Source organism: Ctenopharyngodon idella, chromosome 12 (assembly GCF_019924925.1).
Source record: "Ctenopharyngodon idella isolate HZGC_01 chromosome 12, HZGC01, whole genome shotgun sequence".
Taxonomy (NCBI): Eukaryota; Metazoa; Chordata; class Actinopteri; order Cypriniformes; family Xenocyprididae; genus Ctenopharyngodon; species Ctenopharyngodon idella.
In genome coordinates this window covers 21,059,453-21,078,223 of record NC_067231.1, presented here as the reverse complement: position 1 = coordinate 21,078,223, position 18,771 = coordinate 21,059,453, and the positions used below count along the sequence as shown (strand labels likewise).

The window sequence follows — 18,771 nt, the reverse complement described above, 5'->3', positions numbered from 1 at the left end:
AGTCTTCAGTGTGACATAATCCTTCAGAAATCATTCTTATATCATGATTTGGTGCTCAAAAAACTTTTCTTATTATTATCAATGTTGAAAACAGTTGTGCTGCTTTATATTTTTGTGGAAACCATGATAAATGTTTTTCAGGATTCTTTGATGAATGGAAAGTTCACCAGAACAGCATTTATTTGAAATAGAAATCTTTTGTAACATTATAAATATATTTACTGTCACTTTTTATCAACTTTATCCATTGTTGCTGAATAGAAAAAAAATGCACTGACCCCAAACTTTTAAAGGGGTGGTATAATGCTATTTTTACAAGATTGAAAATAAGTCTCTGATGTACCCAGAGTGTGTATGTGAAGTTTTAGCTCAAAATACCCCACAAATAATTTTTTACAGCATGTTAAATTTGTCACTTTTTGAAGGTGAGCAAAAATATTCCGTTTTTGTGTGTGTCCCTTTAAATGCAAATGAGCTGCTGCTCCTAAGCAGAGGGCGGGGTTTCAAGAGCTCTTGTTAGCACATAGTGTTAGCAGCGCCGATTACCTCAGGAAGACTCACTGAAAATGTCAGAAACTGTTCAGCCTTTTATGTTCAAACCGAAGTAGGACAATGATGGAGAGACTCAAGAAGAAGTGACAACATGTAGAATGCAACAGGACGTTTCTGAATGGTTAGTTACTTAATTTATGTAGCTGATGTGGGATATCTTAAAGTCATTGATTAGCATATTCTGTCATCATGATAGTCTATAAATCGCTCATGTGGGAACTGTTGTAAGATCCTACAGAGCCAGAGAATATAAGCTGCATGAAGATTGAACAGGTATAGTTTAGTTTAATTACGGTTATAACTTATGGTGGCATCTTGCTTTTATGACATGCTATTGCATTTTTGTTACATACTGTATTGCAATAAAATGGCCTCACCCCTTTGTTGCGTGTTCTCTGGGGCAGGGTTTATGTAAATTTTAGGGTTAGTGATGTCAGCAACCCGTGAAGAAGCTCGTTGTAGTCCCTACCAGCCGTTTGTTGTAGTCCTTAAACAGAATTCTTAAAATATCTCCATTTGCATTGAACTTAGAGCGTTGTAACTTTGCAGATGTTGTTTGTGCTCTAACAGCAACATTACACACTAACTAAAGTTAAACAAGTGAAATCATAATGAACTACACCTTTAAACGGTAATGTATATTGTGTGCAAAGTTAACAAAAATTTCAGAATTTTTTAGTATTTGATTTGTCCATCTTTTGCTTTAATGACAGCTGCACTCAACTGATGATCATGTGATCCAGTATGTTGAAAATGATCCAAAGAGCACCTTGAGCTTCAGTGAAAGCAAAAACATTTGAATATGATCACATGATCAATATCACAAATTTACTTTGATTAGTGACCAAAGATCAGAATCTTAAACATTTCCTATTCATTTTAAATCAGAATGTTTCATTGTTCTAATTGTTTGAAATCCCTAAACCTTCTGCTTATTTACAGGTTTCAACTAGATTTTGAATCCCAGATTTTCAATGTGGTCTCAGACTTTTGGATCTCACTGTATGTATTTATAGCAGCAGAAGAAGAAGAATATTGGATAGGGTGATGTCTGAGTGCAGAAGGGACGGAAGAGATTTGCCGCATTGAGAAGCAGTAAAAATCCATGTATACCTCTGTCCCCATGCTGTGCTTGGCCCAGAGTACTTGTTTCTCTCCATTCTAGAATATTTATGAGTATATTGTGTAGTGTCAACCATGCAGGTTTTTTTCTTCAGACATCCCTTGAAGTATTTTCTACATGTGCTGCTGTGCTCTGTGGGGTTGTTACACTGAATCTGAAAAATATCTGAAGCTCACGGGTCCTTTACACTGTAGAAACAGAGACTTCGCTCTGCGGGAAAGAACACAGTCGCTTCTACCAACACTAAGGACGTTCAAATCGCACGTGCCGCAGTCAGCAGCAGTGCTTTAATGAGAGAAAAGATGAAACCTAAAAATACACAGTATTTTCAAATCTAGGTCATATGTTATTGGCAATTACGTCCACATGATCAAAACATCCCTTGACTCGGTGGAAGTAACATTGCTTTTCTGTTTTTCTGCAATGACTTGTGGGGTAGCGCAGTGCTTAATGTGTGTGTATTTGTGTGTGTTTTGTGTTCTGCTGCTTTTACAGGATCATGGATGGCTCCGTCGCCAGCACGGAGGAGATTTTGCCTCCCACCATTCAGAAACTGATGAAGGGATACAACAAATACCTTAGGCCATTCTTTGGCAGTACGATGAACAAAGCTTTTACATTTACACAAACTATTATCTTGCATAAGTGGATTTTTATCTTCTCTTAAAGTCCTATCATCATCAACAACTGCAATTAAAACAAATTTAAATTCAGCGGAAACGCTCCAGGCTTGAGTTGATGCAGTCCACTCTTGTAACGCATGTAAATTAAGAACCCTTTTCTACTGTCTTTCTCTGTTAGCAGCGTCGTCACTCTAGTTAATGCAGTACATGTTGTTGTTTTTTTTCTTCAGATGGCCCTGTTACTGTAGGCATGAGTCTGGATATCGCCAGCATAGACACCATATCAGAAATCAACATGGTATGATACACTTACAAACCACAAACATCCAAATATTATTTCTAAATTACTAAGACAAATACAAAGTTCTGTCATGAAACTCTAAATGGCACAGGTTGATAGGTCTTTAAAGTTTTAATTCACCCAAAAATAAAAATTCTGTCATTAATTACTCACCCTCATGTCGTTCCACACCCGTAAGACCTTCGTTCATCTTCAGAACACAAATTAAGATTTCATAAAATCCGATGGCTCGGTGAGGCCTGCATTGCCAGCAAGACAATTAACACTTTCAGATGCCCAGAAAGCCACTAAAGACATATTTAAAACAGTGCATGTGACTACAGTGGTTCACCCTTAAAGTTATGAAGCGACGTGAATACTTTTTGTGTGCCAAAAAAACTAAATAACGACTTTATTCAAAAATATCTAGTGTTGGGTGATTTCAAAACACCACTTCATGAAGCTTCGAAGCTTTACGAATCAGAGCACGAATTGGAGCACGTATCAAACTGCCAAAGTCACGTGATTTCAGTAAACAAGGCTTTGTTACATGATAGGTGTTTCGAAATTTCAGTGGTTCACTACTGGGGGGGCGTGACTTTAGCAGTTTGATACGCGCTCCGAACCACTGATTCGAAACAAAAGATTTGTAAAGCTTCGAAGCTTCATGAAGCAGTGTTTTGAAAACAACAACAAAACAAAACAATTGTTGAATAAAGTCGTTATTTAGTTTTTTTGGCACACAAAAAGTATTCTCATCGCTTCATAACATTAAGGTTGAACAACTGTAGTCACATGAACTGTTTTAAATATGTCTTTAGTAGCTTTCTGGGCATTGAAAGTGTTAATTGTAGGCCTCACTGAGCCATCGGATTTTATGAAAAATATCTTAATTTGTGTTCCAAAGATGAACGAAGGTCTTATGGGTGTGGAACGACATGAGGGTGAGTAATTAATGACAGAATTTTCATTTTTGGGTGAACTAACCCTTTAACTCGTGCTGCTTGCATTCACATTGTTCTCTTTAGGGGACAGCTGATTGATTCCTGCTGAATCAGTAACCAATAAGCTTACTGCTCAACTTTCAAATACTTGGTTAGCATTTGCTGTAGCAGTTTGCAGCACGCTTTCAGAAACCCTCCACCTTCCCCAGCTCCACCTGTATAGATCTGCTATGCTAATTCATGTATGCTATTGTACAGCAGCAGCATATCTTGCTCACAGCAGCATGTTGTGTATGTATTGACAGTAGCAAGTCCTGTACTTGCTCTGCAGCAGCAGCAGCAGCAATAACCAACACCAGCAGCAGCAGCGGCGTAGCAGATCTATTCCGCCAAGACAAACATATCAACATTGTCTTATCCATTACAATGTCAAACACTCTGAGAGTTGTCATGACAGAACTCAAATTATATTATATTGTAAACTAATATTATAAACATTTGTCTGTAAATGTTTTCTTCAAAGAATATGCAACTAATATAAAAGCATATGGGGTCAATAACAAACAAACAAACAAATAAATAATTGAATACTTTTAGGTGATGAAAAGGAGGGAAACTTGTGCAAGTTCATATATTTTAAAAATGCATATAACATTTTGGGGAAAAAACAACATGCATATATGTCTTTTTTTTATTAACACTCATTTTTAAATGAAATATCAACTTGATTTCTGGTAAAACAAGTAAAATTCATTCTCTGTATGAGCTGCATTTTAATGTTGTTTTTTTTTTTATCTCAATAGATCTAGAAAAAAAAAGAAGAAAAAAAAAAAAAAAAGAGTCACATCATTGGCCCATATTTCAAAGAGCCTCTTTGATCTTTGGACAGAGTTGTATAAGAGCTGAGTGTATGATGTAAATCTAAGCTTGTGGTGCACATAGCCGAATTAAGAATCTCTGTTCAACCTCTCCAGGATTACACCGCCACCATCTTTCTTCGTCAGCGCTGGACAGATGAACGCTTGTGTTTTGATGGCAATAAGAGCTTGAGTCTGGATGGGAGACTGGTAGAACTCCTTTGGGTCCCTGATACGTTCATTGTGGATTCCAAGAAGTCCTTCCTGCACGACATCACTGTCGAAAACAGACTGATCCGGATATTCCCCAACGGAACTGTGCTGTATGCCCTGAGGTAGTGAGGTGTCATTCATAGGACCTGTTCCTAAGTCAGATGCTACTGCGGTCTTATGATTGTTAAGGAACAGGTTTACTGTTGAAGGACTGACTGGAGGTTTGATAGAGGGATGGGGCATGAGAGGACAACTAGAAAGAGGTGGGGATAAATATGGGCCAGTGGAATAGTTCACAATAGTGGAAAATAGGGTAAGAATAGAGGCGGTGACAGGGGACACAGAGCCTGTGTACAGATGGGCAGCTGGCATCAAAAATTAAGCTTGAAAGTAGCATCTACAGACAGTGAGCTGATCTACAGTGTTATATAAGCAATAACATTCTCTCATGTATGTCACTCTCTTTTTTACCTCTCTGTTTCTCTAGAATTACCACCACAGTGGCCTGCAGTATGGATCTAACCAAATATCCCATGGACAGGCAGACGTGCATGCTTCAACTTGAAAGCTGTAAGCCTCAAATAATTCTCTATTTCTCTTGAAACCATAGCCAGATTTGAGATAATTTACAACTTTTGTGAACTTTTGTTCACTAGTAATTGTGAACGTGTTCACAATATACAACGCTTATATATGCCTACTTCACATGACTGCATTTTTATGCAGAACCATACCAGATGAATGCACCATATTTTAATGCGTCATTTTTGTTATTCTGAAAAAAGAAAGACACATTGTAGGGTTGGGTATATATTAGATTTATATTTTTACATTAATATATATTTAGAATTTATACACATTTTATATGTACATGATGATTATTATGTATCAGCAGCCATTATGAATGCTCACCATGACTACATTTATTTAATCAGAAAATAAATGTACAATTATTATTACATTTTTAATTACATTTAATACATTTTAAATTGTAATTTATTCCTGTGATGGCAAAGCTGAATTTTCAGCATCATGACTGCATCAGTCTTCAGCTTCACATGATCCTTCAGAAATCATTCTAATATACGGTTTTGGTGCTCAAGAAACATTTCTTCTTATTATTGTTGAAAATGGTTGTACTGCTTAATATTTTTGTGGAAACTCCGATACATTTTTTTTAGGACTCTAATGAATATAAAGCTCAAAAGAACAGTATTTATTTGAAATAGAAATCATACATTCATAACGTATGTAACATATAGACACCCCCCCCACACACACACACACACAAACAAACATGTTCTGTTTCCATGTTTTATGAGGACTTTTCATAGACATAATGATTTTTATAATGTACAAACTGTATATTCTTTCACATACCCCTAAACCCACCCATCACAGAAAACTTTCTGTATTTTCAAAAAACATCATTCTGCATGATTTATAAGCTCTTTCCTCATGGGGACCAAACAAATGTCTCCATATGGTCAAAAATGACCGGTATTACTATCCTTGTGGAAACATTTGGTCCCCATAATGTAGAGTTTACCAGGACAAACACACACACACACACACACACACACACACGTAAGCAGTTAGTGAATGAGACCCAATTAGTGAATTTTCAGTGTTCTGTCCCTGTTGAAAAAAACAGCATATGCTGGTTAGGTATGTTTAGAAGCATGGCAGCTGGTTTGAGCTGGTTTATGCTGGTCCTTAGTTGGTCCTAAGCTGGTCATAAGTAACTAGCTCCAGCTCAGGACCAGCTTATTACCAGTTCAGGACCAGCTTAAATCAGCTCATGACCAACTAAGAACCAGCATAAACCAGCTCAAACCAGCTGCCATGCTTAAAAAAAAAACATACCTAATCAGCATATGCTGTTTTTTTTCCAAAGGGGTGTTATGTGCTGACCTTACAGTGTAGTCTAGTCTCTCCATTAATCAGCACTACATAGTGCTTGTGATTTGGTACACTGTTGTGAGGCAGGCATAAGAGTGTCTAACTCTTTAAGATACATGCATGTTTCAGGCCTTTTTAAATTTGTGAAACACTTGTGAAATATTCATTTCATAATGATAAATGCTCCAGGTGTACACACCATGAATGTCCCTTAAGTTGTAAAAAATTAATCTGCATAGAGGATCTTCCATATGCTCACTCACCCAAGACTGCTGTGTGAGAGTTTGGCATGTGTGTATTTTCGAGGGGTTTATTTTATGTTCGATGAGAGACACATGGGCAGTTTTTAATAATATGCTTGCTGCACTGATTTAACCAAACATTTATGTGACCAAACATTTAGGTCCAGGGTTACTCAAACAATATGCGACAGGAGATAAATGAGCCAGCTAGACCATCACCAAACGAAAAGCATAAACCAGCATGGACAGGCATGTAAATCCATAGCTGTTCACAATAATATTTGCAGCAGGACATATAAACAAAGTTAAAGTCTAAAGTTTCGTTAGACTTTTCTTCCCTATTGTGACGTGTATCAGAGTGAAATGGCTTCTTGAACAAGAAAAAATGTAGGGCGTGGCTTGATTTCATCCATCTGGAATTGATTGGATTGTTAAATCGTTGTGCTATTGCTGTGATGTGAGTGACAGGTTGTCCCGCCCTCGTGCCAGTAAACACATCATCAGAGAAGAGACGATATGTCGCTGCAGGAGGGAGGGGAAGTTATTTTGATTAAAGTTTACGAGGGCACATGAATTTTTTAAGTAAAGATGTGCACAGATAAATCATTCATAATAAATACTGCAATATTCTATAGCTATAGAGTTTATTTACTCTTCACAGATCAGTATGCTTCTTTTTTTATGAAATAACTAAGTACTGGGTGGAATCAGGGCAACAAAGTTCACAATGTTTTATGCTCTAGATGAAGGAAAAAGGCTTTTTTTTTAATGAGACACTCTTTTGCACACTAAACTTTGCATGACACAGTGCCATCTTGAGGTGTAGATTATGTATTACAACAGAATACACCGTGACGCATGAACAGAATATACTGTATATACTGTATATAGTAATTACAATTTGTTTAAAACTTTTCATATATTTTATGTTTGTGCTTTTGGATATGGATATTTACTATCCCTAATTAGGCTTATTATTTAGCATTTTAGGTGAGTCAGACAACTGTTTGGAAATTCCTTAGGGAACCTATGGTGAATTAGCATTTCAGGTTGGCCTACAAATGACTGAACAGCTCTGTTGAAAATTATTGAATTTATGGTAATGCCTGTATTATAGCATAGTGCTCTAGCAGCACTGCATATAAAATCAGGGGTAATCGAATGCTTACTTACTGCTCTGTAAGTGTAATTTGGTGGAAATATAGTAGCTCTCAGCATTGGAATTACTTATTGTGTAGTGATAACTGGCTCTTCGATTTATATTATGTTCTCCTCAGGGGGATATAACGTGAAAGATGTTGTTTTCTATTGGACACGGGGAAACCAATCAGTTAGCGGCCTTGATAATTTACAGCTGGCTCAGTACACCCTTGAGGATCACTACACCTCTGAATCTGAAGCTGTTTACGAGACTGGTATGTACACACACATACACACACACACACACACACACACACACACTGATATTTTAAAAAACTCTACATGCTGTATTGATGTTTTTACTTTCTCTCTTATTTAATAATAACATAACAGGTAACTACCCAAAGTTGATCTTCCACTTCAAACTCAAGCGGAGCATCTTATATTTCATTTTGGAGACATATGTTCCTTCCAGTGCTCTGGTGGTCCTGTCCTGGGTCTCATTTTGGATCAGTCAGTCTTCAGTTCCTGCTCGCATCTGCATAGGTAGGAACGTAAAGCAGTCATTACCAAATTAACAAATTATCATCAAACATCACCTCTTAGTATTCAGCAACTTATATGATTGACACAAAATGAATGAATGACACCTAATGAATGACACGAATGTCAACAGAGGTCCTTTACCATCTTTACCAACTTTACCATCACAGGAATAAATTACATTTTAAAATGTATTCAAATAGAAAACAGTTATTTTAAATTGTAATAATATTTCACAATATTACTGTTTTTACTGAATATTTGATGGAATAAATGCAGCCTTGGTGAGCATAAGAAACTTCTTTCAAAAACATTTAAAAACCTTACTGACCTCAAACTTTTGAATGGAAATGTATATAAGTCCTCAAAGTACAGACTGAAAGAGTGGAAAATGGTCATTTAAATTAAATTCCAGCTATATTATCTAAATTCTGATTGGGACTGAAAGGAACATGTATAGTTGTAATTAAGAATCAAAGGTGGTAAAGTATTATCTTTAGTTAGTGTTGTTGATATTGTTTTGCTGTACTTGTTTCATTTGTTGTGTTCTCGCTGGTGGACACCTTGCTCATTTCAAATAAGTTTTCTCTTTGCTGATGTGACTGCTTAATAAAAGAACAGATTTTGTTCTTATATTAATAGTTTCAGATCACATAATCCATTACTCTAACGACATAGCTAATGCAGTGGAACTAGATTTGCTTTTTCACCAAAACAACTTATGCAACACTCTCATCTAATAATAGCTTGTTTTTGACCTAACAAGAGACTCTCTTCATCACCACAATAACCACCTTCTGAATCTCCATTATTCAGTAACATTAAGCGCTAACAGGTCTGTGTTTCTTCCCCAAAAAACCATAAAATAACAGTAACTTTCCAATGTAAACCAAACATAAACATCCATTCACGCCATGGCTTTTGTAGCTTTTATCCAAATTAAATTAAAAATGTTTAGTGAAAATAACAGTATTTGAATGGTAAATCTGAATTAATGCTGCATTCACACCACATTGTAATTACCATGATTTCGAGATGCCAACACGTGACGTTCTACTCTGAGCTGTTCCTCAGACTGGGAATTATGCGTTACTATGGCAACACTATCAACACCTAAATTAATCTGCAGTGGTTGGGTGGTACAGCGTTCACGTGGTACAAGTGTGAGCTCTCAGATAATTCAGGAAGTGTGCTCGGACACAGTCATCCAGACAGGACCTTAGGTCCTCCAGGATGGCTAAGAAAAAGTCCTGACTGTCGTGGGCCCTGGCCCCCAAGGGCGACAACACGACAACATTGTGTGCCCGATGTTCCTCTGAGCCCTTGGCAAGCATCTCTACTTACCCTGCCACTAACAGTGTTTGGGGGTGGAGGCACCCAACGGGCCATTCACTCATCTTCACTCATGAGCAATCTTTCCATTCAGCTTGCTCGGGTGGTCCCTGCCAGTTCTCTGATTCAAGTCAGGCCAGTTCCATCGAAAAAATTACCCCTTTGTCAGACTTTCTGGCAGCTTGAGTACTGAATACTGTAAGAAATTTTTACATGTTACAGTTCAATGGCATGGTAGCAACAGTGGTATGTTTAAGAATGAGAAAAAGTCTTTTTCAATCAGGAACTACAGTCTCTCCTGGCAAAAGGGGCCATAGAGACCCCTCCCAGAGAGAGATTCAGGGTTCTACAGCTGGGACTTTATTGTGCCCAAAAAGGATGGGGGTTGTGTCCAGTTTTAGATCTAAGGGGTCTGAACTGTACTCTTGGACATAATGATTCAAGATGCTAACCCTCAAACTAATGTCACAAATTCAATCCGCAGATTAGTTTGTGATGATAAATCTAAAAGCCTATTTTCACATCAAGATCAGCAGCCAAAATCATTCTGTTTGGCCTTCTCCACAGAAGACTGTTCCAGTTCTGGCTCAAAAGCAGAGGATTTAATCCTCTGAACCATCTCTCCAGGGTCGTAAAGGTCACGCGCCGTGGGCTACATGCTCTACGGCTTTAGGAGGCATGGTTCCTGAACAAGGACCAGACTTTCAGGGCGTGTTGCCGCAAGACTTTAACAACAGACACCTAGGGTGCGGTGATAGGGTGCGGTTCTTGATGGCCGCCCAGCCAGTGGTTGTTGGGGGGACTTTCATCGTGTTGGCAAATAAATTGTCTAGAAATGTGGGCAGTGTTTCTAGTTCTGAAACACTTTCTCCCACACCTGAGGGGCTATCATGTGGTGGTCTGTACAGACAACACATCAGTAGTTTCTTATATACATATTCTTATATACTTATATTCTTATATGGGTACGGAAAGTATTCAGACCCCCTTAAATTTTTCACTCTTTGTTATATTGCAGCCATTTGCTAAAATCATTTAAGTTCATTTTTTTCCTCATTAATGTACACACAGTACCCCATATTGACAGAAAAACACAGAATTGTTGACATTTTTGCAGATTTACTAAAAAAGAAAAACTGAAATATCACATGGTCTTAAGTATTCAGACCCTTTGCTGTGACACTCATATATTTAACTTAGGTGCTGTCCATTTCTTCTGATCATCCTTGAGATGGTTCTACACCTTCATTTGAGTCCAGCTGTGTTTGATTATACTGATTGGACTTGATTAGGAAAGCCACACACCTGTCTATAAAAGACCTTACAGCTCACAGTGCATGTCAGAGCAAATGAGAATCATGAGGTCAAAGGAACTGCCTGAAGAGCTTAGAGACAGAATTGTGGCAAGGCACAGATCTGGCCAAGGTTACAAAAAAAATTCTACTGCACTTAAGGTTCCTAAGAGCACAGTGGCCTCCATAATCCTTAAATGGAAGACGTTTGGGACGACCAGAACCCTTCCTAGAGCTGGCCGTCCGGCCAAACTGAGCTATCGGGGGAGAAGAGCTTTGGTGAGAGAGGTAAAGAAGAACCCAAAGATCACTGTGGCTGAGCTCCAGAGATGCAGTCGTGAGATGGGAGAAAGTTGTAGAAAGTCAACCATCACTGCAGCCCTCCACCAGTCGGGGCTTTATGGCAGAGTGGCCCGACGGAAGCCTCTGCTCAGTGCAAGACACATGAAAAAACACCTGAAGGACACCAAGATGGTGAGAAATAAGATTCTCTGGTCTGATGAGACCAAGCTAGAACTTTTTGCCTGTAATTCTAAGCGGTATGTGTGGAGAAAACCAGGCACTGCTCATCACCTGTCCAATACAGTCCCAACAGTGAAGCATGGTGGTGGCAGCATCATGCTGTGGGGGTGTTTTCAGCTGCAGGGACAGGACGACTGGTTGCATTCGAGGGAAAGATGAATGAGGCCAAGTACAGGGATATCCTGGATGAAAACCTTCTCCAGAGTGCTCAGGACCTCAGACTGGGCCGAAGGTTTACCTTCCAACAAGACAATGACCCTAAGCACACAGCTAAAATAACGAAGGAGTGGCTTCACAACAACTCCATAACTGTTCTTGAATGGCCCAGCCAGAGCCCTGACTTAAACCCAATTGAGCATCTCTGGAGAGACCTAAAAATGGCTGTCCACCAACGTTTACCATCCAACCTGACAGAACTGGAGAGGATCTGCAAGGAGGAATGGCAGAGGATCCCCAAATCCAGGTGTGAAAAACTTGTTGCATCTTTCCCAAAAAGACTCATGGCTGTATTAGATCAAAAGGGTGCTTCTACTAAATACTGAGCAAAGGGTCTGAATACTTAAGACCATGTGATATTTCAGTTTTTCTTTTTTAATAAATCTGCAAAAATGTCAACAATTCTGTGTTTTTCTGTCAATATGGGGTGCTGTGTGTACATTAATGAGGAAAAAAAATGAACTTAAATGATTTTAGTAAATGGCTGCAATATAACAAAGAGTGGAAAATTTAAATCTGAATACTTTCCGTACCCACTGTAAATCACCAGGGCGGACTGCATTCGCGCCTCCTTTCCAGGCAGGCGCAGCAGATCCTGCTCTGGGCAGAAGAGAAATTCAAGTCACTAAAAGCAACGTACATCCCGGGGCATGCAAACTTGTGGGCAGACATCCTGTCGAGTAAGGGGCTGAGGCCTGGGGAATGGTGACTCCATCCACAAGTAGTGGAGTCCATATGGCGGAGGTATGGCAAAGCAAAAGTGGACTTGTTCGACTCCGAGGAGACAACCTAGTGTCCTCTGTGGTTCGCCCTCACACCTCCAGCTCCTCTGGGGCTGGATGCCATAGTACAGATGTGGCCGAGGCTGCATCTGTACACTTTTCCTCTGATAGTTCTGCTCCCATGGGTTCTAGCAAGGGTTTGCCAGGACCAAGTCCACCTTCTCCTAGTGGCTCCATTCCTAGTGTCTCCATTTGGACCTTATATCTATCCTAGACAACATTCCATGGGAGATTCCGGTTCAGACAGATCTTCTGTCTCAAGTGCAAGGGACGATCTACCATCCCAAGCTGGTGATTTAGGGGCCCCAACTCATAGATTCCGGTCTCTCAACCAAGGTTGTTGAGACAATTTTGATTTCTAGGCCCTGTTTACATCTGGTATTAAGTTGTGTTTTGGTCGACTGGATCACAAGTACACGAGAGAGATGCATTCCCGTTTACACCTGGTGCTTTAATCTGTCTCTTTTGTCCACTTTCGACCGGGAGGGCGGGCAAATTTATGGGCTTTTTCAGATCTTTTGATCTAATGAAAGCTTACTCAATTTCCATATGAACGCAACTGGAGACGACGGAAAAACATACGGAGAGCATCAGCTTTCGGTTCTACTCTGGCAGTCACAAGACCATGGCAAACACGGTGAGTGTGTATTAGAAATCAGGAATGGCGAGAGAACATTGTGCTTGGTATGTTTTTTGTCTTCAAACCAAACTTGGGTCTTCAGCCGCGCCTCCTATAATGTTTACGCATTAGGTCAACAGGTGGAGAGTAGGTGGTCTTTTGTGGTTGTTCAAATGCATTCGACCGCATGAGCGTCTACTCTACAAAAGCAATCCGGTCAAATGCGTTTTCGACTACCTCTGGAAGTGGTCAAAAGTGGACAAGCTCAAAATGTGTTAGACCCCATTTACACCTGTATTTAGTGTCGTCCCCTTGTGATCCAATCGACAAAAATGGATTATAATTCCAGGTGTACACAGGGCCCTATAGTCCCTTTCACCAGGATGCTGTATGCCCTGAAATGTTGACTCTTTGTATCATGGTGCGAGCAGCATCACTTGGACCCAGTCAACTGCCCTGTTGGTTCAGTGCTGAGTTCCTTCAAGAATGTCTTTTCAACAGGGTTGTCCCCATCTACAATAAAGGTCTATGTGGCCGCCATTTCAGCTAGCCATATACCTTTAGATGGAACTCATGGGGGACATCTTCTGGTGTCTCAGTTCTTGCACGGTACCAGATGGCTGAGGCCTATCTGCTGGTCGTGAGTACCTTCATGGGACCTACCATTGGTCCTGGGAGCATTAACAGAAGAACCATTTGAGCCATTTTTAAGTTTCTGAAAAAATGTTGACTCTTCTAAAGTGGCTTTCTTACTAGCATTGACTTCACTTAAGAGAGTAGGAGATTTGCAAGCCCTGTTAGTTGCCTCTTCCTGCTTAGACTTTGTTCCAGGTGATGTCCGAGCTGTTATGCACCCCAGATCAGACTATATTCCATATTACTTCTATGGCTGGTCAGCCAGTGGTCTTGCATGCTTTCTTCTCTCCATCTCACGAAAAGAAAGAGCAAGAAAATTATGTATTTTCTTTGTCCAGTCCACGCTTTGAGGATCTACGCCCACTGCTCAGGCCAGTGGTGTAAGTTCTCTGAGCCTCTGGTTTGCTTTGGTAGCCGCAATAGAAGGAATGTGTTCACCAAGCAACGCATCACACACTGGATCACTGCCTGCCGTTATCCCCCTCTCCTATAAGGCGTGTGGAGTGGCTTCACCTCTATGAGTTAGGGCCCACTCTACTAGGAGTGTTGTGTCCTCTAAACCTTTAGCTAGGGGTCCACTCTTACAAGATGTTTGTGCTGCAGCAGGATGGTCCTTTCGACAGACATTCATCAGGTTTTATAGTCGATCTGTTTGATCCTGTCTCAGCTTGCGCTCAACAATTGTCTGTGCAGATACACAGCATTGTGGGGCAGGTGTTGTCCTGTGGCATGGCGACACTGGTAATAAAGTTCATATAGCGTCAAGACATGATGTGGCATTGAGTTCCACTCAAAAGGGAATGTTTTATGTTACGTATGTAACCTGGTTCCCTGAAAGGGAAACAAGACGCAGCGTCGGGCTGCCACACCCCCAGCCACACCATGTAAACATGTTTCAGACACTGGCTCAAACAAAGCCTTTCCATAGCGTCAAGCCATGACGCTGCATCTCATTTCCCTCTGGGGGAATCCTGAGACGATTTAATGAAATGATTAATTTCAATATACACTGTAAAAAAGTTGTCCTAACTTAATAAAATAAGGCAACCTATTACAATCAATTTAAGTAAACTCAACTAGCAACTAAAAACTTAAATATTTAAATTCATTTAATGAGTAACAGGAAGTCTATTGAATTTTAACGTTCTCGCCAAGGCAACTAAAGATTTAGCAATGCAAGGAGCTACAAACCTTTTCAAAATCCACTATATGATATAATCATCATTTGCCTCTTAAAACTAAAGGCAAACATATTATCTTGGTAGGCAAATATATTAAATCCAACAGTTGCATGAGATGCATATACCTCAACACACAAATGTCAAACAGCAGCATAAATTAAGACAGTAAAATGTAAAGAAATTATCATTTACCAGTTTTTTTTTTTAATTTCAAGCTGCAATACAAAGTTGTGAAACTGGCTGCTCCTATTAAAAAAGCTTTGTTAAAGCTACTTTTTACATTTTTGAAAGTTGGATTTTTTTTACAGTAAGGAAACATATTGCTGAATTTCTTTGACGGTGTATATGATTCCCCAATGTTTTATAACTTTTATTACTTTTTGGTATTAACTCATAGGAGTGACCACAGTCTTGACTATGACCACCTTGATGATGGGAGCCCGCACCTCTTTACCCAATGCCAACTGCTTCATTAAAGCCATCGATGTGTATCTGGGCATCTGCTTCAGCTTCATATTTGGCGCACTGATTGAATATGCAGTTGCCCATTTCTGCACGTTACACCAGCCGAATGCTGCCAATGCATATATGGTGAGAACCTTTACCTAAATAAACGAGCCAAGTAACGATACCATAATGGCCATGAATAAGATCATCTTCACCTTGCCATAGTCATGACAATAAATCAAACACATTTACGTCTCACTGTTTCATCAGTATGGCCAGGAAATGCAGGAGCGTGAGGACGAGATGAACGGTATTGTGACTTCCATCGGCAGCCACGCTTTGCGGGCCCGTAAACGGGAGGAGATGCTGTCCCGGATGGGCAGCGCCAGCAACCCTACCCCCAGTGAAAGTAAGGAGGATATCAACTCCTCACAGCCACAGAACCGCTGCACCAAGTGTATGTCAACGACACGTCGTATCGTGCGCTGTCTGAACTGCTGCAAAGTGGAGAACCCGCACTACATTGACAACTACTCACGGCTGACCTTCCCTCTCTCCTTCATCTTCATCAACCTTCTCTACTGGACCTACTACTTGTACTTCTAAAGCTCCTGCTGTTGGTGTGTATGTTTGTTGAGGGGTTTCAAGTGATTTAAGTGTGTGTCCCTTTTTGTGTCACAGTTTACCTAAGGGTTTCTACTCTTACATGTCAGCATGCATTTCAGTTCAACTCATGTCACCCGAGAATGACTGACTGTGTTCATGTCACCCAAGTATGCGTCATTCCTTGTGGTATGCGGGATCTGAGTGAGTTTCGACTGCACAGATATATGCAGATTTATACTATGTCACCTTGATGATGCATCTACATCTCTGTGTCAGGAATATGTGGCCTTCATTTTCCGAGGAGCTTTAGATTCACTCAAATCCACAATGAAAATCGGCCTAGCTGTAAATTGCAGTATGATTTCATGATGTCCGTACAACAAATTAAAATTGACTTGAATGTAAGTATGATTAAATTGTTGTTTAACAGAAAAAGCATGATTTATAAATTACTGTTGACACAAGTAACAAACCACAAGAAATTCATGAAACTGAAAAGTTGGAATTTAATTTAAGTTTAATTTATGAAATGAACATCAGAATCGTATCAGCATGTTTGACAGCTACAGTAATAATAAGTAACTGGACCAAAGATTTAATGTGTATCTAACGTTCATAATCACAATCTGAATTCAAATGAGCACAAGTTATACATTGTTTTTGGGGCATATACTGTATGTTTTTGCAAATTCAGCAATCATGTCTTGTTATTAGCTGCCAAACAGGAATCAAGTCGATTTTACTCATTTTCTCCTGGTGATTTATCTGCGTGAGTCGTAACAGAATATTCTCTTAGAGATAGAAGCTCTGATTATGAATGATTCTGTATTATTTGCATGCTCATTTATTTATTCTGCGTATATTGTTGTATTTAATTATTTCTTTTTTGTTAATGAAATGCTTTTATCCAATCTAAGGCTCTTTGACCTAGTTAAAGTTTTGGCCATTAAGAACTGCACTACAGTATTTTTGATAGGAGACTATTTTGGGCAAATGCCAAAACTAAAACACTGATGCGTATTTGCTAATGGCATATTCAACACTGACATTTACACGATTTCTTGGCAGATTTTTATGCATTGTTGATGTCTGAATTGCTATTATTTGCATATAGTTTGCAATATACATTTCTTTCCACTGTAAACACGTTTTGTTATCGATATGTCATAGAGAACCTGCTGGTTTGTATGATCTTTTTCAAGAACATGTTATTCACCTGACCTTTGTGGGTATTTTTTTTTTTTTTCTTTTACTGTGAATGTCATACTTCTTACAGGTGAATATATTTTGTGCTCAAATTAAGCTGTACAAATATTTTTATGTTATCCTTTTGCACTGAGATTTTGAATTACAAAGGCAATATTATTTTGCCAAGGAGCATTTTGTTTTTGTATATACTGGCTTAATATTGAAAATGAAGTTCACCAAATAATATTTATTATTAATACTGTTATTTTAATAATGCATGAAAGTTGCATACAATTGTTAAAGAGACAGCAGGCCATGTTGCCGTGTTTTCCATGCATGGAGAGTTCTGCATCTGTTTTCAGAGATTTGGATATAATAAAAAGTTAAGACTGGCTTAAAATAATATATTTCGAGACAGAACGTAATATTTGTTTAAAAAAATACATTTTAGTTGTCAGGTCAGTCAGCTGCAAGGTTTCTCTGTACTGTACAAAAACAAATAATGGTCGTGAAATTTAGCAAACTCTTGTAATGCCCTGCCTCAAAATCCTTTAATGGCAGTGGCATCTTAGAGTCCTACTGCCCCTTACTGGCGAGTCTAGTTCTTGGAACACTTTCTGCGTTTATTTTTATCCTTATCTAAATCCAGAACCAACTTGATATAGAAAGACGCACTTGGCAATACATCTGTCACTACAGCATATTACTGCCTTTAGGTTAGTATGTTGTCAGTACTGATCCTGATGCCAAAGAGCTAGTGTTTTAACATCCAGTCTTTAACATTTCCTTAAAAATGAAAATAGCAAACCGTTTGTTTACTCAATTTATGCACATTCCTTTGCAGTATTTATAGTAGCCTATAATATATTATTAAATGCTGTTTTCACTGGACAAATTTGATTTCAGCATGTAAATTAAATTAACACTCTTAATGTGTAAAATGATGTTGCGTTTAAAAACTGAGCCTTAAATGGCATAAAATTAATGTTTCAATATTTTTTTGTAGATTTTGTTTTTATTTATTTTATTTTATTATGTAGTATGATATTCATATCTTAGTGAGTATCACTATGCATGTAAAGTTAATGTTTAGGGTAATAAAATATTTTTAATAAAATCTGAATATTTGTACCTTTGTTGTTTTATTTGTTTTTCACCTTCCAAAAAAAATGTGATCTCTTACCTTCCTTTACCAGCATTTCATTCATTATTTATATCCTGATGAAACCAAACCACATGGTGGCGCTGTGATGTCAACTTCACAATGAAAGGCTCAGATCAAAATAGACATCACAGCAATTCTCACTGATTTTCTCCATTAAGAAGAATCTCAGTCTCAATCATTTTCTTCTTGAGTACGACCCAATACCTATTACCTTGGTTCCAAACCTGTATAATCAGCTGTCTCTTAATGCAGAAGATAGCATGTCAGAGATGGTTAAATAGATGAAGAGATGGGAATATAGGCCATGGTGTTGTTAACTTCTCAGTGAGATGTTCAGTCAGCCATGCTCAGGCTCTTTCTCCAGCT

The 18,771-nt window shown here is 38.8% G+C and overlaps 1 protein-coding gene across 4 annotated transcripts in view; it reads left to right on the top strand.

Moving 5' to 3' along the window:
* The window catches only part of gabrz (gamma-aminobutyric acid type A receptor subunit zeta), a 29,144-nt gene extending 10,787 nt beyond the window's left edge, over positions 1-18,357 (top strand). For 2 of the 4 annotated variants that reach the window (XM_051913902.1, XM_051913901.1), the window contains exons 3-10: positions 2,171-2,271; positions 2,529-2,596; positions 4,497-4,714; positions 5,080-5,162; positions 8,014-8,151; positions 8,270-8,422; positions 15,397-15,590; positions 15,717-18,357. In XM_051913902.1, coding sequence (XP_051769862.1) covers positions 2,171-2,271; positions 2,529-2,596; positions 4,497-4,714; positions 5,080-5,162; positions 8,014-8,151; positions 8,270-8,422; positions 15,397-15,590; positions 15,717-16,052 — 1,291 coding nt within the window. In that variant the 3' untranslated portion in view covers positions 16,053-18,357. Of the gene's footprint in view, positions 1-493; positions 674-2,170; positions 2,272-2,292; positions 2,438-2,528; positions 2,597-4,496; positions 4,715-5,079; positions 5,163-8,013; positions 8,152-8,269; positions 8,423-15,396; positions 15,591-15,716 lie in introns of those variants that run through there. The other 2 variants (XM_051913903.1, XM_051913904.1) reach the window with 2 other exon arrangements.
* The last annotated feature ends 414 nt before the right edge of the window (positions 18,358-18,771 follow it).